This window comes from Sciurus vulgaris, assembly GCF_902686455.1.
Source record: "Sciurus vulgaris genome assembly, chromosome: 2".
NCBI lineage: Eukaryota > Metazoa > Chordata > Mammalia > Rodentia > Sciuridae > Sciurus > Sciurus vulgaris.
The window spans coordinates 128,993,519-129,015,456 of NC_136462.1; the positions used below are offsets into that span (position 1 = coordinate 128,993,519).

The following is a 21,938-nucleotide window of genomic DNA, read 5'->3' on the forward strand; positions in this document are numbered from 1 at the left end:
TTGACTTCTCCTTCTAGACACCAACCACTGGGAAACCACCTATTGGAAAACTGAAATCACCTCTTATGCCAGAATTTTCAGAATACTTTTCCTGGGATCCACTGCAAGAGGGAAAAAAGTCCTCAAAAACCAATCCCTCGGGGGTTTTCAGATGGTGGACTAGAGGGTTGCTGCATTTCATGTTGCTCTAGGACTCAGGATTCAAAAGAGGAGATATGAGAGACTTGGGACCAACTCAAAGCAGCTGCGGTCTCTCCCGTTGGGGAGGCGTCCCGGATGGGGTGGTAGTCCCAGAACGCAGGGAACTTTGTGAAGTAGAGCTGCCTCGCGAGACACCCCTACCCCCGCTGGAGCAGTGAACTCGGACAACTGGAAGCATCGTAGAGGAGGCAGCTCAGCACAGTGCTTGGACTCAGAGCAACCACTGTGGCTCCAGGCGGCGGCCCAGAGCAGGAGCTGCGAGGAGAGCTGTTTTGGACTCAGAGAGACCACCTCTGAACACCAGGGGGGCTACCTGAAGGAGGAGGAGGAACGGGGCGGGTCACTTGGACTCGGAGTGACTGCCCAGGGCTACGGGCGGTTGGCGGGAGGAGGAGGCACGCAGTGAGTTTCTTGGACTCCTAGTGACCGCACCGGAACACCGGGCGGCTGTCTGGAGGAAGAGGCGTGTGGCGGGTTGCTGGGACTCGGAGAGATTGTAGGGGGCCCAGGTGGCTGCTCAGAGGAGGGGCCACATAGCCAGGCAATTAGGTGCAGAAGCAGGGTCCCAGGACCTAGGAGGCTTCTTGGTGGAAGAGCCGCACAGAGACACGCTTAGGGGCGGAGCGAAGGTTCCAGGACTGCGGGCAGATTCTCTGAGGAGAGGCAGCCTAAGGAGATTCATCTGTGAAGGGTGAAGCTCCCAGGCCCAGGAGGTAGGGCCGGGCCCCTGGGAACATTGCAGAGGAAGACAGCCCAGCCCAGGCAGTAGTTGTAGATTGAGGGGAACCTCTAAGAGGGGAACTGACCAGCGAGACCTCCCCACTAGATGAGTCTTCAATGCTGGGTGAGGTTTTCCCACAAGGACGGTAAAACCAGAGAAACAGGCCCAAACAGGCCTTGCCTCAGCCCGCAGCCTAGTTCCCCTTTGGATGACCTTTGGTCAACAAGTGGAGGCACCTCTTTTCCACTAGCAGGGAATATACCCCACCTGAAGGCCACCAGCCCTAGAGAGGTAGCTTCCTTGTGGAGCACCGCACTATCAACTTCCTCCAAGACGTCAACCCACTGAAGGCTAAGAGGGGATATACTAGAAATCTTCAGGGACATTATAAGTCAATAGAGGAAATCTGCAATATCTCAGTGGTCCACTGATACCTGAACAATATGAGAAAACAAGGGAAGAAAATGCCCCAAACAAATCTAGATGTTACATCAATAAAACCCAATGACAGCATGGCAGAAGAAATGACAGAAAAGGAGTTCAGAATGTACATAATTAAAATGATCAGGGAAGCAAACGATGAGATGAAAGAGCAAATGCAGGCATTGAATGATTGCACCAATCGACAGTTAAAAGAGCAAATACAGGAAGCAAAAGATCATTTCAATAAAGAGTTAGGGATATTGAAAAAAAACCAAACAGAAATCCTTGACATGAAGGAAACAATAAACCAAATTAAGAGCTCCATAGAAAGCATATCGAATAGGATAGAACACCTGGAAGACAGAACCTCAGACATTGAAGAAAAAATATTTAACCTTGAAAACAAAGTTGAACAAACAGAGAAGATGGTAAGAAATCATGAACAGAATCTCCAAGAACTATGGGATATCATGAAAAGGCCAAATTTAAGAATTATTGGGATTGAGGAAGGCTTAGAGAAACAAACCAAAGGAATGAACAATCTATTCAATGAAATAATATCAGAAAATTTTCCAAATCTGAAGAATGAAATGGAAAATCAAGTTCAAGAGGCTTATAGGACTCCAAATACACAAAATTACAACAGACCCACACCAAGGCACATTATAATGAAAATACTTAACATACAAAATAAAGGCAGATTTTAAAGGCTGTGAGAGAAAAGAACCAAATTACATTCAGGGGGAAACCAATACAAATATCAGCAGATTTTTCAATCCAGACCCTAAAAGCTAGAAGGGCCTGGAACAACATTTTTCAAGCCCTGAAAGAAAATGGATGCCAACCAAGAATCTTATACCCAGCAAAACTTACCTTCAAATTTGACGATGAAATAAAATCCCTCCATGATAAACAAAAACTAAAAGGATTTACAAAAGAAAGCCAGCACTACAGAACATTCTCAGCAAAATATTCCATGAGGAAGAGATGAAAAACAAAGAAGCAAATCAGCAAAGGGAGGAATTATCCTAAAGGAATTGTCAAGTAAAGGAGGAACCCAGTCGTGTCAAATAAATAAATAAATAAATAAATAAAATAAAATAAATGAACCAAATGATCAGGAATACAAATCATATCTCGATAATAACCCTGAATGTTTTTTTTTTTTTTTGCCAAAAGCAACAATGTATTTATTGCTTGCGTAAAACAGAGGTGATACTACCATATTTTACTAAAATTACTTTTTTTTTCCTTTTTTGGAGAGGAGGTCTCACTCTGTTCAGTAACCACTGCCCAGGCTGGCCTCACACTCACAATCCTTGTGCCTCAGCATCCCCAGGAGCTGGGGATCGAGGTGTGTTCCACCATGCCTGGCTTTATTTTAACTTTTAGAAGTCCAATTCAACATCTAATTAATATAAACTAAATCCTCCAAATGACCTTACCACTTAATCTGCTCTGGAAGCAGAAATTTTAAAAAGGCATATACTTAAAGGATATCTTTCATTTTCTTTATCATCTGTTAATTCAAATAACTGTTGAGCGCAATTGATTAACTCCTTGATTAACTCATCCAAAGCATCTTCCATTGCTGATAAGTCTGAAAGTTCCTCTTGCAGCTTCTTTTGTTGGGGCACTGCTCCAAAATTGTTAAGATCAGATCCTATCCATCGAATATGGTTCTTAGATTTTTTTTCAACGAGGTCAATTCCATCTAGGACATTGGTAATGTCATAGACCCTCCGTTTTCGTACTCCCAGTTTTGTTGCAACCTTGTTTAAGTCGAGAATGCCCCCAGGGGCAGATCTGACGAGATCCATAAATTTTCGAGTTAAATAAACCAGTGATACATCAAAACGAGGTCTCTTCACTTTTAGAGCTTTTCTCATGGATACATATTGTACATTATCTTCTAAATTAATTCTTATTTTCGATGGTGTCTAACCAGGCAAGTCCGTTAACATCTTCAAGTCTGTTCTAACAACTGCAAAACAGGAGTAACTATTTCTTAGGACTGTGAGGAACGGAGATAATGTTCACCAATTACTGGGCGTGGGGACTGGGTAGGATGACTTCGGTCAATGTTGAGTTATTGCAGCAGGCTCTCCACGTTGATGGGGTCGCGGCAGCAGCGGCGCACCGCCTCCTCCACCGGGTCCACGAGAAGGCTGGGCAGTCTCCTCACCGGCCGCTGCTGACTCATGCTGCCCAGCGGCGGCCCGTGCCCCTCACGCCCATGAGCGCTCCCGGCCTCTGCAGAGGGCTCCAGCGCCACCCCCATGTGCCAGCTTCTCGGTGCCCAGCGCAGAGCGGCCCACGGCTTGCTGGGGGCCACCCTGCCAGCCGCCGGCCCCACCAGCCTGTGAGCTCCTGCCCCGGGCTCGAGGGGAGGAGGGTGACCCGCAGCGGTCAACCCTGAATGTTAATGGCCTGAATTCATCAATCAAAAGACATAGACTGGCAGATTGGATTAAAAAGAAAGATCCAACAATATGCTGCCTGCAAGAGACTCACCTCATAGAAAAAGATACCCATAGACTAAAGGTGAAAGGATGGGGAAAAACATACCATGCACATGGGCTCAGCAAAAAAGCTGGAGTATCCATCCTCATTTCAGATAATGTGGACTTCAAACCAAAGATAGTCAGAAGGGATAAAGAAGGACATTTCATACTGCTTAAGGGAAGCATAAATCAGCAAGATATAACAATCATAAACATCGATGCCCCAAACAGGGGCTCATTCATGTATGTTAATCAACTCCTTCTCAATTTCAGAAACCAAATAGACCATAACACAATAATACTAGGTGATTTTAACACACCTCTCTCACCACTGGACAGATCTTCCAGACAAAAATTGAACAAAGAAACCATAGATCTCAATAACACAATCAATAATTTAGATTTAACAGACATTTATAGAGTATACCATCCAACCAAGAGCAAATACACTTTCTTCTCAGCAGCACATGGATCCTTCTCTAAAATAGACCATATATTATGCCACAAAGCTAATGTTAGCAAATACAAGAAGATAGAGACACTACCTTGTATTCTATCAGATCATAATGGATTGAAGTTAGAAATAAATGAAAGAGTAAAAAACAGAAACTACTCCAACACCTGGAGATTAAACAATATGCTATTATATGATGAATGGATAACAGAAGATATTAGGAAGAAAATTAAAAAATTCTTAGAAGTAAATGAGAACAAAGACACATCATATCAAAATCTCTGGGACACTATGAAAGCAGTACTTAGAGGAAAATTTATTTCATGGAGCACATTCAATAAAAGAAGTAAAACTCAACAAATAAATGATCTAACACTACAGCTCAAAGCCCTAGAAAAAGAACAGACCAGCACCAAAAGTAGTAGAAGACAGGAAATAGTTAAACTCAGAGCTGAAATCAACGAAATTGAAACAAAAGAAACAATACAAAAAATTGACAAAATAAATAGTTGGTTCTTCGAAAAATAAACAAAATTGATAAACCTTTAGCCACACTAACAAAGAGAAGATGAGAGAAAACCCAAATCACTAAAATTCGGAATGAACAAGGAAATATCACAACAGACAGGATTGAAATAGAAAACATAATTAGAAGCTATTTTGAAAATCTATACTCCAACAAAATAGAAAATTTCGAAGACATCAACAGGTTTCTAGAGACATATGAATTGCCTAAACTGAACGAGGAGGACATACACAATTTAAATAGACCAATTTCAAGTAATGAAATAGAAGAAGTCATCAAAAGCCTACCAACAAAGAAAAGTCCAGGACCAGATGGGTTCTCAGCCGAGTTCTACAAAACCTTTAAAGAAGAGCTCATTCCAATACTTCTCAAAGTATTCCATGAAATAGAAGAGGAGGGAACCCTCCCAAACTCATTCTATGAAGCCAATATCACACTGATACCTAACCCAGACAGAGACTCATCAAGGAAAGAAAATTTCAGACCAACATCCTTAATGAACATCAATGCAAAAATTCTCAACAAAATTTTAGTAAATCGCATACAAAAACATATTAAAAAGATAGTGCACCATGATCAAGTGGGTTTCATCCCAGGGATGCAAGGTTGGTTCAACATCAGGAAATCAATAAATGTAATTCACCATATCAATAGACTTAAAGTCAAGAATCACATGATTATTTCAATAGTTGCAGAAAAAGCATTTGATAAAATACAGCATCCCTTCATGATCAAAACACTAGAAAAAATAGGGATAGTGGGAACATTCCTTAACATTGTAAAGGCCATTTATGCTAAGCCCATGGCTAATATCATTCTAAATGGTGAAAAACTGAAGCATTCCCCCTAAAAACTGGAACAAGGCAGGGATGCCCTCTTTCACCACTTCTATTCAATATCGTTCTTGAGACTCTAGCCAGAGCAATTAGACAGATCAAAGAAATTAAGGGGATACAAATAGGAAAAGAAGAACTCAAACTATACCTATTTGCTGATGATATGATTATATACCTAGAGGAACCAGGAAATTCCACCAGAAAACTTTTAGGACTCATAACTGAATTCAGTAAAGTAGTGGGATATAAGATCAATGCACATAAATCCAATGCATTTTTATACATAAGTGATGAATCTTCAGAAAGAGAAGTTAGGAAAACTACCCCATTCACAATAGCCTCGAAAAAAATAAAATACTTCGGAATCAATCTCACAAAAGATATGAAAGTCCTCTACAATGAGAACTACAAAACACTAAAGAAAGAAATTGAAGAAAACCATAGAAGATGGAAAGATCTCCCAGGTTCTTGGATAGTCAGAATTAATATTGTCAAAATGGCCATACTACCTAAAGTGCTATACAGATTCAATGCAATTCCAATTAAAATCCCAATGACGTACCTTACAGAAATAGAGCAAGCAATTATGAAATTCATCTGGAAGAATAAGAAACCCAGAATAGCTAAAGTAATCCTTAGCAGAAAGAGCGAAGCAGGGGGTATATCACAATACCAGATCTTCAACTCTACTACAAAGCAATAGTAACAAAAACAGCGTGGTATTGGTATCAAAATAGACAGGTAGATCAATGGTACAGAATAGAGGACACGGACACAAACCCAAATAAATACAATTTTCTCATACTAGACAAAGGTGCCAAAAATATGCAATGGAGAAAAGATAGCCTCTTCAGCAAATGGTTTTGGGAGAATCGGAAATCCATATGCAACAGAATGAAACTAAACCCATATCTCTCACCATGCACGAAACTAAACTCAAAATGGATTAATGACCTTGGAATCAGACCAGAGACCCTGCAGATTATAGAAGAAAAGTAGGTCCAGATCTTCAACATGTCGGCTCAGGATCAGACTTCCTCAACAGGTCTCCCATAGCACAAGAAATAAAAGGAAGAATCAACCCAAAGTACTTAAAAAAATCAGCATACTACAGAGATACAGCCACATCAATGTTCATAGCTGCTCAATTCACAATAGCCAGATTGTGGAACCAACCTAGATGTCCTTCAATTGATGAATGGATAAAGAAACTGTGGTATATATATATATATATATACCACATATATATATACACATGGTATATATACCATTTATATATATATATATATATAAAATGGAATATTACTCAGCCATAAAGAATGATAAAATTATGGCATTTGCAGGCAAATGGATGAAATTGGAGAATATCATGCTAAGTGAGATAAGCCAATCTCAAAAAACCAAAGGACGAATGATATCGCTAATAAGTGGATGATGATGACACATAATGGGGGGAGGGAGGGGTTAGTGTTAGGGTTAGAGATAGGGTTAGGAAGGGGGGCAAGAATGGAGGAAGGAAGGACTATATAGAGGGAAAAGAGGGGTGGGAGGGGTAGGGGAAGGGAAAAAATAACAGAATGAATCAAACAACATTACCCTATGTAAATTTATGATTACACAAATGGTATGCCTTTACGCCATGTACAAACAGAGAAACAACATGTATCCCATTTGTTTACAATAAAAAAAGATAACCTTAAAAAAGGAAAAGAAATGTTGCTTCTTGCCAATAAATCTAATTTTCAGCTTATTTTTTCAGTATTATATGGACACTGTTTAGGAGGGAAATCAGAATAACATCAATAAAGAAACTTCTCAAATAAAAAAAAAAAAAATCCCTCAAGCCAGGTGTGTTGGTGCATGTCTGTAATCCCAGTGACTCAAGAGGGTCTTATGTGAATTCATTCATATGAATTCACAACATAAGCATATGAAATCAATATAGGGTGTCAGAACTTTATATGTAAATCCAGGATTTCTCTTATTTTAGTGATTAGAATTGTAATATTTTACATATCATTGACATTTACACCTTTTTTTCCCAATTTTAGATTTAAAAATGCAATAATATTAAAATATAAGTTCTCCCTAAGTTGATCTCTGGGATATCAAAAAGATCCAAGCAAGTTCTTTGAAGGATGCTAATAATCATATAATAATCCTCAGATTTACATGGAAATTCAAAGGATCATGAATAGTCAAGGCACTGTTAAGAAACAACAAGGATTCAGTTTATATCCAAAGGACTTAAAATCAGCATACTACAGTAACACAGTCACATCAATGTTTATAGCAGCTCAATTCACAATAGCTAGATTTTGGAACCAACCTACATGCCCTTCAATAGATGAATGGATAAAGAAACTGTGGTAAAATACACAATGGAATATTATTCAGTCAAAAAGAAGAATAAAATCATGGCATTTGCAGGCAAATGAATGGAATTGGAGAATAACATGCTACGTGAAATAAGCCAAAAAAACCAAATGCCAAATGTTTTCTCTGATAAATGAATGATGATACATAATGGGGGTGGGGAGTGGGGGTAAGAGAAGAATGGAAAAACTTTAGATTATGTAGAGGGAAATGAGATGGGGGAGAAGTAGGGGTATGAAAGATGGTGGAACGAGACAGACATCATTGTCCTATGTACACATATGATTGCAAAATGGTGTGAATTTACATTTTGTACAACCATAGAAATGAAAGGTTGTACCCCATTTGTGTACAATTAATCAAAATGCAGTCTGGGGAAAGAAAAAGAAAAAAAGAACGAGGATTTCCTCTTCCCTATATCATGGCTAACTATAAAGCTGCAGTATCTCAGACAGCATGATATTGTTCCAAGGATAGAGAAATAGATTAATGACAAGTGAAAGTGAGAGTCTAGTCTATAGGAAAAACAAACTGTTTCTTCAGCTCTCACACCACAACAATCAGAACTGCAGATTTTTGTGACCTCAAACAGCATGGGAATTTCTCCTCACTAGCAAACGACCAATTCTGGAGTGGACACCAGCCAGGTGTCCTCTAATTTAATTCAATCCTGATACTATGTATCTGGAGTTAGTGTCAGATCCCACATGTTATGGGCTTAGCTTACCCCAACCCTCAGATGTCAGTCACAAGTCCCAGATTGCTTTACTTGTGCTTCTGAGCAACCAGCTATAATCCAAGTTCCTACACCCCCCTCTTTGGGTTCAATTAACATGTTTAAGCAGCTCACAAAACTCCAGGAAATATTTACATTCATTAGTTTATTGTAAAAAAATATTAGAAAGGATACAGATAAAGAATTGCTCAGAGCAGAGCATATGGGAAGGGACATGGAACTCCCTGGGGGCACCACCCTCTAGGAACCTCCACATTTTCATCTGTATGGAAGCTCTCTGAACTCAGTCCTTTTGGATTTTCACAGAGGCTTCATTACATAGGCCTGGCTGTTGTGGAAACCCAGCAAGTCCTGTCCGTCCAAATTCTTCATATTCCTTTCTCATGGATATGGGGCAGGATCATTTTGGAATTGAGGAGGGTCTTACGTTTTGCACAGGGTCTTATGACTTTAAAAAGAGATAGTCAGAGAACTTATGACCATATAATGGTAGGGGAAGATTAGTGTCATGACATACCTTGGGGGGAGAGATTCTAGTTTCGAGGTCTGCCTTGGGAGTTATAAAGTCAGGAACCCTGGATGAAAACCAAAATACATGCATCATAATATCACACCTAGAAAAATGCCAAAGCTTACCTTAACACTTTGTTTTTGAAAAGTTGATATATCATAGAGTGGGAGAAAAAAAGTATTTTAGCTAAGTGGCATTGGATCAATTGTAAAACCATTTGAAAAAATTAAGTCCAGGTAGATTACAGATCTAAAGACAAAAGCAAACCATGAGGTGAGCAGCTTCCTCTGCCATGTGCTGTGATCATGATGTGTTGTATTGCCACAGTCTCAAAAGCAACAGGGCCAACCAAATATGAACTGAAACTTCCAAAGATATGAACCAAAAAAAACTTCCTCTTTTAAAGTTGATTGTCTCAGGTACTTTGTTACAGTAACAGAAAACTCCCTTCATTACCTCCAGAAAATAACTATCTTATAAGAAGGTCTAGAATGCTATCTTTCCATTTTTGATGGGCTACCCTCTATAGGAAAATGTTAATGAAGTACCCATCACAGTGCCTGGCACACAAACCCCTGCTAACTTAGTGCCCTGCTAACAAACCCCTGTTGGATTTAAGAATTTAGGGATTTTTTTTTTCTGCTTGAGGATCCTATAGGACAGAGGATCAGTAGTTAGGCCTCAATTTGCCCATAAAAGATATTTCCACTTGTATTCAGTAACAAGTACAATGTTTTATGTCTTGACTATCATACTTTGATTTTAGAAAATCTTCCTCCACAGAAAAGGTACCTGATTTGTGCTAATTTCTTTAGAAGACACCAAAGTGAAAGGTTCAAAGAGAGGCCATTCTTACTAACCAGAAGACATCAAATGTGGGTGGCAGTAGATAAGCTCAAACATTCATCACATTTACTATCATAGTAAAAAATTAGAAGTAAGTTAAATATACAATAATCCTAAAAATGGAAAATAAGCTCTCATATAGGGTGGGATAGACAAGAATCTGATGCTGTTTTGATTTTGTAATTTCAATTAAGTAAAACATATATGCCTTGCATATAAAAGCTAAAAAAGATCATAACTGAGTCATATTTGAGTTTGGAGATTAAATATGATTAGTTTTTTTCATTGTTGGCACCTTCTGTAATTCTATTATATTGATTTTACTTTAAATAAGCCAAAAGGATTTATTGCCTTATTCAGAGATCTCGTCACAAGGTTCCTTCAATAGTAAGCATCCCATTTGCAAAACAATATAATTGTAAACATTAATTTTAGAAAACAGCATTTCAGTAGTACACACATCACATGTAATACAAGGTATCTGCTCCCTGCCAAGCTCTATAAAGAATCATTAAGGGTGAGATTCTAGTTGTTGTACTATTGGTTGCTTAATTCTGAGGCTTTAGTTTGTTCAGGACTTAGGTTAAGACAACTGTTCATCTTTGCCTCACCTGTTCTATTTTGGTGTTCAAAAGAGAATCAGGGAACTACATGGAAAAGAATGTGCTTTTCTTGCCAGCAACAGAGCCAGCAGATTTTCTTTAAAGTACTGTAATCTTGAAGAAAAAAATGAGTCCTTTTCAATACACACTGCATGCTCAGACGACACAGTCAGTTATAAAAGGTGAAGACCATGGTGGACTCCAGGCAGCTGACACACATTGTCATGCTCCATGACAGCATGACAGCCCGCTTCATCAGTTACATCTGCTCTTTCCTGCAGGGAAATGAAGGCAAGAGCAGTGTCCACAGCTCTCTGTGCTGAGGTGCTTCCTGCTCATCCTCTCTACCTAATGGCCTGGCATTGTTTCCTGTTGACTGTGTTGTGGTTAATGGCATGCATGATTGCCTTAGGGAAATTAGGGGCGTACTGTGGAGGATGGGGAACTAATTGACCAATATATGAGCAAAGTGCCTACTGCCAGTGTCTTCTAACAGCAGGGAGCAAGACCACAAATCAAAAACAAACAAACAAAAAACAAAGTTCAAGGATCTCAAGCTCCTTTTAAAAATAAAGACTGAGGGAAAACTGATAGTTTTGTGGGCAGTATTCAAATGTTTTACTTCTGATGGATTTCTTCCTTAGAAGAAAATTCAGTGGAGGTCAGAGTGCCCTTAAATTTAAAATCATCTTATGAAAATGCAGACTCAGTTAAGTGTGGACTGGGACAGTCCTGTATTCCACATCAGCTTCCAGACATGCAAAGCGGCACCTTAAAGGCAGCCTCTCAGTTGTGGTAGATGCATAGTCATCCAATTTGGTGTGGTGGAACATGTCTGTAGTCCCAGCTACTCAGGAGCTCTGAGGCAGGAGGATCACTAGAGCCCAGGAGTTCAAATTTAGCCTGAGCTGCATAGTGACACTTTGTCTCAAGGAAAAAAAAAAAAATTGTCTTAAAAAAAAAAATAGGTCAGCGTAATAAACTGACCAACAATATTAAGAGTACCTATCGTAGTGATTTTCATCTGTGTTAGTCAGCTTTCCATTGCTGTAACAAATACCTGATCTAATCAACTTATAAAGAGAAAAGGGTTATTTTGACTCATTGTTTTGGAGGTTTCAGTCCATGGTCAGTTGGCCTATTGCTTTTGGATCTACAGTGAGGCAGTTCATCATGTTGGGGAGCACATGGCACAGCAAAATCGTTTACCCCATGGCTGGGAATAAGTGAGAGAGGAAGAGGAAGGGGCTGGGGTCCCACTTTCCCCTTCAAGTGTACTCCCCAATAGCTAAAAAGACCTCCTACTAGATCCCACCTTTTAAAGGTTCCACCACCTCGCAACAGTACCAAGTTGAGAACTAAGCCCTTAACACATAGGCCTTCAGGGGACATTTAAGATCCAAACTATAACATTATGGAAAAGAAAAAAAAATGTTTTAAGTGCCCTTACTACAGAAAAAGAAGATGGTCTGTAGAAAGGCATTTAAGGTATTGAGGGACACATCTATAAGGAACAAGTATCTGAGGACAAAGCAGGTAGCTGAGTCCTGGTGTCTTGAGGGAGCATGAACAATGCCAATACAGCTCATATGGAAATACCCAGGGGGAGCTGACATGTAAAGTAAAGCACCCTCCAGTGCACAAATAGCGAGCACCCCAAATACCATGTGCCTTCTGTACATTCCTACATCAGCCAGTCCCAGATCACTCAGAACCTACTGAGGTTTGTCAAGGCTGTCTCTTTAAATGCAGCCGCAGCCTCTCCCCAGGAGCCCAGACTTTTTTCACTAAAGGCTGCAGGTTTCTTTTCTTCTAACTCCAGGCCAGCAAGAATCATCTTTTCGCAATATAAGAAAAGAAGGTCAGGTGGAGAGGCCACTTATTCCTGCCTTCTGTTTGACTTTCTTTTCAAAGCAAGGAAACAAATGGGTAGCATGAAATGGGCACAGAGAGAAAGCAGAAGGCTTATCCATCAAGCCCTTTCACTCCCTTTGATGGAACAGGTTTCAAATAGCTTCCTAAAATAGGAGTAGGCTGTGCCATATCTGGGTTATGGAGTTCGTGGGTTTTAAGAGGCCAATTTAAAATTCTATAGCCACATGAAAATGTGAGCAGAAAGGAATTCATTTTTCTTGCAAGCACCACAGATCCTATCATCCTTTCCTTTTCATCCACATTTAATTGGGAGGCCACACATTTATTTCTGAAACTTCATGGGTGGCACAACCCATGGGGAAGCACCTGGAGCACAGATTTAGTAGAAAACAAACTGTCGAAGTATGTTGTGTGTAACTTGTTTCTTCTCAAAAATGCAAACATATGCCTCACTCTAGGATTATGGCTGCTTGACTGTTACAACCATTTAAGCTGACCACAGACCAGAAACATACTAAACCCTGAAGAGCTGCAGAGGTCCAGCAACAACAAAGGCACATTGCACTGGTTTGGAAATAAGAACAAGAACTTAGAGAAAGGATGACTTGTGTTGAATGGAGGTAGGAGTTGGATCCAGCACAGGTAGATCAATGATTCTGCTAATTGTTGTATCAGCCAGGCCACTTCTATTTCCCTGCCTCTGTCTGTGAGGTTTCTAGCTCACTCTGTAAGGCTGAAAGGGAGCTAAAGAGGTGCTGTAGGAAAGTGGTCTCCCCAACCTACACCTTCTCTGGCCATAGGAGCTGCCCTTCCTCCACCCTGCCTGGAGTGATTTCCACCATCTCATTCCTGTGCTCAATTGACCATGAGTTATCTTGCTTCCTTTCCCGCCTCCTTTCCTGCTTTCTAATTTTTGAAAATTTTTCTTTGTTCCTAAATTTTTCCAACTGGTTTGCAGATATGCATTCTACTTACATTCTTTGAGAGGTCATTCTTAAATGTTTAACACGATTATTTAACATTATTGAAAGCTAAAGGTCTCTCTGTAGAATATAGGACTCTCGAAATAAGTTTCTTTGTAACTTCTTCTGTATTTTTTGTTTCCCAATATTTTAGTTCCATCACCTTTTTGTAGTCCACCCAGATCAGTTATTAATGTTTCTATTTATAATTAATACTAACTTAGGTTTGTCAACTGGTTCATGGAATTTTCTTCTTCATTGTTTTCTTTATCTCATTCTTTGCTTTGGGGTTATTTTCCTTTTTTCCAAAGTTCAAACCTTAGTTACTTTTTATATTCAGGTGAGGACCCATGACTAGTGCTGATATTTTCAGAATCCCCGTGTGTGCCTGGAAATGTTTTATGTGCTCACCAGTTAGTTTTCCTTATTTTCTTCTGGAATGTTTAGTTGCCTATCTGCTGTCAGTTACAATCCCAGGACCACCAGCCCTTCTACTTCTTTTCCCAACCTGTCATTTATCTCAATGGCCTTTAAGATTTTTTTTTTTCCAGTACTGAGAATTAAACCCAAGGGTACTCCACCACTGAGCTACATCCCAAGCCCTTTAAATTTTTTTTGTTTTGAGACAGGGTCTTGCTAACTTGCTGAGACTGGCCTCAAACTTGTGATTCTCCTTTCTCAGACACCAGAGTAGCTGGAATTAAAGGTATACTGCACTGCACCCAACTTTCTCTTCATTTTTGAAGTTCTGAAAATTCACTGCAATGTATCTAGGTATGAATTAGTTTTCATTTACTCTGCTCAGGACTGTGTTTCAATGAGTTCTTAAAAAATATCTCTCTATTCTCTGCATCTAAGATCTCTTTTAGATTTAAACCTGGGTCTTCTCCTATTTGTGTTGTCTGCTCACCCTTTTTCATATAATTCAGTTTTTAATTGCTTTTGCTGTTACCTCAACCTCAGTGGAGATTGTATTCAGTGGAAGTTCATTTCCTGGAGCATAGAAGAGACATTGCCTTATGTCTGTTCTGCCACAGATGCATCGGTTTCACCTCCCTGACCTCCACACCTCTTCTGCCACCACTACCTCCATCTCCACCTTCACCTCTCCTTCTACCATCATTACTTCCACCATCCCCTTATCAACTATACCACCTCCACCTCAAAAATGTCCATCACTACCACCTCCACCTCTACCACCACCACCGCCACCACCTCTACCACCCCTATCAACTCCACCACCTCGACCTCCACAATGCCCACAACCACCTGCCACCTCCACCTCTACCTCCATCACCACCACTGCCACCTCCACCAACCCCCCATTGTCTCATCCACAGACCAGTTGTGCCAGGGTAGTAGGGTAGGTTGCAGACAAGCCAAAGAAAGTGCCCAGAGACAGCATGGAAGATATTGCTTATTGGGGAAAGCTTACAGGAGATCAAAGACTGCTCCAAGAAGAGTTCAATGTCAACAAGCTGAACAGAGCATACCTCCATCCTTCACAATGCTTTGCCAAGCAGTGCCTCCTCTTCCTCATGGTGTTTTGTCCAGTGGCAGCCGACCAGATGAGTGACGCATATCCTTTCCACAATGCCCTCAGTTTCATGCCTGCCCCCACTCTGAGAGTGGTTTTATACATTAGGTTGCAGAAGCAGTGACATCATCAGCATTAGCTTGCCTAGTTTTCTTGTCTCACTAGCTTACCGAGGAGCCACTGTCCTGGTGTACGTGCAAGAAAGTAGCTTTCTACAGATAACACTAAATTGTCCTAGTTTTCAGTGTGCAGAAGAGAAAGCCATTGTCCTTTAAGATAATATGTATTTGGATTTTCCAACCTAGACTTGTTCTCATTTTTCCCTTAACTTAGTGAGATTTTTGGAACAGAAAGGGGGCATTCAGGGACATGGTGCTTTACTGTCCTCCTTTGCTTTAAGGATGACACATCAATCAACTCTACCACCTCCACAATGTCCTCTACCACCACCTCCACTTTTATCTCTACCTCCACCACCACTTCCACCATCCCCCTATCAACTCTACCATCTCCACAATGTCCACCCCAATCACCTTCACCTCTTCTACTACCTCTAGCACCATCAATACGTCAAATACTACCACAATCACCAACATCTGTGCCACCAATACTACCAGCTTCAGCATCACCTCCAAATATGCCCCTTTGAGTGACTGCAAAGAAAACTTTTGATGTTTAATAATTGTATGACATAGGAAACTTCCATAGACATACTGGGAAGGAGTGTCACAGCACACGTGGTATCAGGCCAGAACTGGATGGAAATCTGACAATAGATGGGTCAGGCCATGGTCCTAAGCAATGAGGACAACCAAAAGAGCAATTAGATTGGCCAAAGGGGGAAAATGTTCTCTATGGGCATATTGGGAGTGAAGGTCAGAGGTGCAAGACCTGCAATGGTTGATACAAGCTTGATTGAGAAAAAGAAAACAAAAAATGGATGGAGATATATGTTTCTGTAATATGGGGTTAAATTGGGAGGGAATGTGTTTTGATTTTACCTGAAGAAAACAGAATATGGCAAAAACCCCTAGAACCTACACTGAAGTTCCAAAGTTCTAATGCTGCTAAAACCAGTTCTGCCAGCAGGAATCCTCTCCCATTCCCCACACTATAATCTGTGCAACTGAAGGGAGAATGAATGCTTTCCTGTGCAGATACTGAGAGGTCTCTCTCCACCCCATGGCAGCAGGAAGGAATTTCATCTCCCCGACTTTATGCCAAGTGAGAGGTACATCAAGAAGAACATAAAAAGGTGCATGTCTTGTGGAGTCTGAAAGCAAAGAGACACTTCAGAGGCCTGAGACTACACAGCAAGAGCAAGTGTGGGAGTGAGAGCAAAAAAAGAGAGATTGATGTTTCAATGGGGGTAGCTCTGCTCCTGCAGTGTGAACCTTTCACTGGGACCAGTCTTGGGACTTGCAGAAGGAACTGACCTGAAGCCACTTAGAGAACCCTTTGCCCAAGTAGGCCACCTAGAGGGGCAAAATGACCCAGAAGAGAAGGGTAGAAGAGATTGCTGTGAAGCCTAGAAGAAAATGTGGAAAGTGGTCAGCTTAAGGAAGCACATTCTCATATTACAAGGTGCTGTGGGGTGCTCCAAAATAATCCACCCATGAGCGACTCTGCAAAGCACCTTAGTCACCTGGAAGGCCCACACCCAAAACATGATAACTGCAGCAACCAGTTATTATAAGTCAGGAAGCAGCCATCACAGGCAATACTCAAAATAGGCCCTTTTCCCTCCCTCTTTCTCTCTCTCTCTCTCTCTCTCTCTCTCTCTCTCTCTCTCTCTCTCTCTCTCTCTGAAACACACTTTATAAGTATCATAAACTGAATGGTTTGGTTTTTCTTTTTTGATGGTAATTGGACAAATAGTGTGCCTTTTCCATTTGCCCCAGCACCAACCCCAAAAGTGTCAGAAATGAAAGCTTACAAAAGAGGAGATGGGCCTCTTCCCATTAAGGCCCTCCAAGTCTCAAGCAGGTGCAAGCTCTAACCTAGATGGACCACACAGGACTGGACATTTTAACTACTGAAAATGAAACTATGCTAGCTATAGCCAGAAAATATTCATGACAGAAAGAGGTTCCACTGTTCCCAGAAGCAGAAATGTGTGGGCAGTGAATGTTCAGACCTAATCATCAGACTTGAGAGTCATAAGCCCAGGAGGCAGCTATCACAGGCAATAGTCAAAAAAAGAATCTCTCTCTCTCTCTCTCTTTCTCTCAGAAACATACTTTATAAGGATCATAAACTGGGTGGTTCTGTTTTTCTTTTTTGATGGGAATTGCACAAAGTAGTGTCTATAGAATTCTTATATCTGTAGGTTTCTTTTCGATCAGTATTGCAAATAGCTCCACTGTATGTGGGGCTACATGTGTTAAAAATCCCAACTATCAATAATAAATTCTTTCTTCTGCATCGATCAGAAGAAAGACTGAAATTATTCCAATCTCTCTATGCAAGCAGCATTGCAAAACTGATCAAAGAGCATCTATTCAAAATATGGGAAACAAGTATGATATAGACATGGCAAGCAGCTAATACAATGTTTCCCTGGGGGCTGGGGAGATAGTTCAGTCGGTAGAGTGCTTTCATTGCAAGCACAAGTCCCTGGGTTCGATCCCCAGCACCGCAAAAAACAAACAAACAAAAAAATGTTTTCCTGGATTTTGTGGTATTTTTCAGTTTCTAAAAAATTCTAATTTGTTAAGATTTATTTTCTCATTCTAAAAACAATTTTCTTTTGTACCTAATTTTGTCTTCTTAACTTTCTATTCTTTTTGCAAATGAGGATAACAAAGATTGTATGAGCTCCACACTTCCCAGGGCTTGAGCCAAGCCTACATAAAAACAGGATAACAACTTGAGGCATTAAACATACATTTTCAAATAAAGGAAAGAAATTACCATTTAATAGAGGAATATGCGAGTTCATAGGCGCTGATGTATGGTAGGATACATCTTTCATATTATGAGTCCACCAGGACAGCTGCATATGGGTCAAGTTATACTTTTTCTTTCCTCCTATCTATGTACACACAAAGCTACCATAGAGTTCTACTTACTGCTTTAATTATAAATGCATGGTTAGTTTATTTTCCTGTTAAATCAGCATAAAGATAAATTTTCATTGAAATGGATAAGGTGATTTACCATCTAAGTGAAGACAGAAAGAGATTGTTCCATTTCCCTTGACTTTCCTCTTTTTTTCTAAACAGTTTCTTTCTCATATTGCTGCCAGAACTAGAACCACTTAACAACCTCCCCTATCAATTTTCCACATTGCCACCAGAATTGAAGGCAGCTTTTTTCACTGTGGTTCTTAGTGGTAAGCAAGACCGTGACAGTTCTACTTCAAACAAGCAAAAATGACCATAAGTCACCCTCAACCTAATCAATGTAGGATCAAAATAGAGATGTTCCAAAGGAACAATAAGGGCCCCAGCACAATTAATGTCTCTCTTTCTCCATAGAGATACTTATATACCTTTCCAATATTTCATCCCACCAAACTAATAAGTTTCTGAGCACTTGCTTGCTGCCAGGCACTGAAATCATTAGTAGGGAATCAGTAGTAAGCCAGGTTTTGTCTCCATCTCCAAGAAGTTCTTAGCCCAAGCAGAATGTGCTAATCAGTCACTGCTGCCTCTGAACCACTGAGCATGAGCTTTCTTTAGCACTGCTTGCCAGAGATGGTCCAGCCCTCGCACATGTAATTCAAAAAATGAGTTGGACTAGATTATCTTTAAAGATCCTTTCAAGAGTCAATGGTCTATCACTCTTTCCTGATATCATTTCTGGTCAGATTTTGTTTGTTAGGTTTTTGCTTAAATATAACTAGCATACCAAACAGATGAATTCAGAGATGTTATATAATCCACTTGGAAAGGAACTGGGTGGTTTAAATAAAACAATTAAGTAATGATGGGTGGTCATTGGATGATATATAGATATGGCAAACAATCCCCCAGGGGATACAGGAGCCATGAGAAACAGTGAATGACTGGAGTCTGCCTGAGTGTGTCAGGGTGATTTTTTTTTAAATGGTTTGCTGATAAGGAGATGATGACACATAATGGGGGGTGGGAGGGGTTAGTGTTAGTGCTAGGGTTAGGGTTAGGGAGAGGGGCAAGAATGGAGGAAGGAAGGACTGTATAGAGGGAAAAGAGGGGTGGGAGGGGTGGGGGAAAGGGAAAAAATATCAGAATGCATCAAATACCATTACCCTATGTAAATGTATGATTATACAAATGGTATGCCTTTACTCCATGTATAAACAGAAACAACAATATCCCATTTGTTTACAATTAAAAAAAATGGTTTAACTTACACACAGTAAATTCACTTTGGAGGATTATAATTCAGTGAGTTTGTACAGATACGTAGGTTCTTGTAGCCACCAGACAGGACACAGAAAAATTCTAACACCCCTTAAAGTCCTCTTATACTGCCCTGCTGTGTTTAGGCCCTCACCCTACTCTAACCCCTGGAAGCCATCCATCTCTTCTCTTTCCTGCATTCTTTTCCTTTTTTTTGAATACCATATAAATAGAATATCATTCCAAGGGTTATGTTACCAAAAAAGAAGAGTAATTTTAATAAAGTAATATTTCAAACAACACAGATTCTGATCACAATATAAAAAAACTAAACTTTACTTAAAAAAAAAAAAAGGAAAAACTCTTCTACTTAAAAATCTTAAAACCCAAGAGCTAACCTGAAAGAGTCTGCAACTGCCAAAGGTGGAATAACTTGAGCAACAAAGTAATAAAATTACCAGATTTTTTTAATCAATAAAATAGTTGTGAATCCATGCTGATAAAATAATAAAACAAATAGGGAAGAAAAGACAGCTTTCTATCCTAGCAGTGTTCCAATTAATTAAAGTAGGCATAAAGAGGTAGAGAATCCTTTTCTTTCATGAACTTTTTTAGAAATATTGCTCCATTGAGGCCTTGCTTTGCATGTTGGTTTTCAAAGTTCTGTTCCCAGTCTAACTCATGCCCTGTAAAGTTATTTGTCCCTTTTATCTGCACTGCTTCAAGATTTGTCATTGTCTTTGAAAACAGTCTTACTAGGAACTGCCTCATGGTAGATCATTACGGATAAATTTTTCCAGGTAGTCCATTCAATGGGTAGATTTGGGTCTTTTTCTAATTCTGGAACCAGTGCTTTTCAATATTAGTTCTGCTTTATTGATGTGTTTTTCTTTTTTCTTTCTTTCTTTTTTTTTTTTTTTTTTTTTTTTTGGTACCAGGGATTGAACCCAGGGGTGCTTAACCACTGAGACACATCCCTAGCCCTTTGTATTTTTTTTTTCTTTTTTTATTTTTGAGACATTGAGACAAGGTCGTGCTAAGTTGCTTAGGGCCTCACTACATTGAGGCTGACCTTGAATTTGCAATCCTCCTGCTTCAACCTCCTGAATTGCTGGAACTACAGGAGTACACCATCACACCCGGCTGATGTGTTTTTCTTATGAGAAACTTCAACCACAGGAAAATTATTCCTCTTGACTATCTTCCACTTCTGCTACCTCTCCCACCTGTTTTAGTTCTCTATGTCATTTTTATTCAGCAGGTTGTCTTCATGCCTTTCTCTGGCACCCCTTTTTAAATTTGCATTTGAATCTCAGCTCACTTGGGCACTTCTTTTTTTTTTTTTTTTTTGGCACTTCTTAATTTGGTTTTCCTTCCTGAGATAATATTATGTTTCTCCCTTGTTGCCTTCCTGAGGCAACTTTTTAAATTTTTTCCTTGTTTATTGTCCATTTATGTTCTTAGATTTTGAGTTTCTATTTCAGGGTGGTTTATCACATCCCAAAAAACACTTATTTGAGTATATACAACTGTTTGGAAGGTAAATTCAGTTTTCTTCTGCTTTATGGTTCTTTTCTGAATTTGTATAAAAATCTATTTCATGATTTTCTGCAATTAATTATCCTTTTATTCAGTTTTGTGATATTAAGATAGTTTAAATGATTCCTAGTTTTACATCACCCTTTTCTGTCTAGCAGAGACAAAGTATTTTAATTGTTTTTGTTTTATTCCTTTGTGTCTTTGTTTCAGTGGTAACAGAAGATATTTGTGCCCTTAGATTTTTTTTTAATTTATTTTTATTGTAAGCAAATGGGATACATCTTGTTTCTCCGTACATGAAGTAGAGGCATACCATTTGTGTACTCATACATTTACCTAGGGTAATAGTTTTTGACTCATTCTGCTATTTTTTTCTTCCCCCCACCCCTCCCACCCCTCTTATCCCTCTATATAGTCCCTCTTTCCTCCATTCTTGCCCCCCTCCCACCCCCATTATGTGTCATCATCCGCTTATCAGGGAGATCCTAGATTTTACAGTACATTTGATTTGAAAAAACCTAAATGTTTCCCTTTTGTTTCCTTTCCATTTCACTAGTGTCAAAAGATACTTCTTCCTTCCCTTTTTCTTTCAATCCCACCTCGGAAGTTATGCAGTTGGAAGACTATCCCTTAAATCATATATGTTCCACTAACAGGAATCTGTCCCTTTAAACCATTTGCCCGGTCCAGAAATCCCTTTCCTTCAGTCTGCTCTGATCTGGCCAGTTACTCTTTTAGGTATTTTCAGATTTATGGTGGATATAATCCTTCTGGTAGTCTTTCCACCTCTGTTGCTCTCCCTGAGACCTCCCTGTCTGCAACAATTTCTTGTCTCCCTAGTTTGTACTGGCCTATCTGATTCTATTCTACATGGTTGGGTTTTGTTTGTTTGTTTTGCTTTGTTTTTTTGTCCTTAATTATCAGTTTCTAAAAGAGTAGAAACTGTGGCTATTTCTGTTTTTCC

The 21,938-nt window shown here is 39.7% G+C and overlaps 1 protein-coding gene and 1 pseudogene across 2 annotated transcripts in view; one reads left to right on the forward strand and one right to left on the reverse strand.

The window, feature by feature from the left end:
* Window positions 1-2,655: 2,655 nt before the first annotated feature.
* LOC306655342 (transcription factor E2F6-like) lies at window positions 2,656-3,626 on the reverse strand (the record flags this gene model as incomplete). The annotated part of the gene is made up of 2 exons (XM_079129705.1): window positions 2,656-3,285; window positions 3,456-3,626. The coding sequence occupies 2 exons, from the start codon at window positions 3,624-3,626 to the stop codon at window positions 2,794-2,796; spliced, it is 663 nt and encodes a 220-aa protein (XP_078985831.1). The 3' UTR covers window positions 2,656-2,793.
* A 10,984-nt stretch (window positions 3,627-14,610) lies between these two features.
* LOC306655343 (growth arrest-specific protein 7-like) overlaps window positions 14,611-21,938 on the forward strand; it is a 37,749-nt pseudogene continuing 30,421 nt past the window's right edge. The window contains exon 1 of the transcript in view: window positions 14,611-14,936. The product of the transcript in view is annotated as a growth arrest-specific protein 7-like (transcript). The remainder of the gene's footprint in view (window positions 14,937-21,938) is intronic.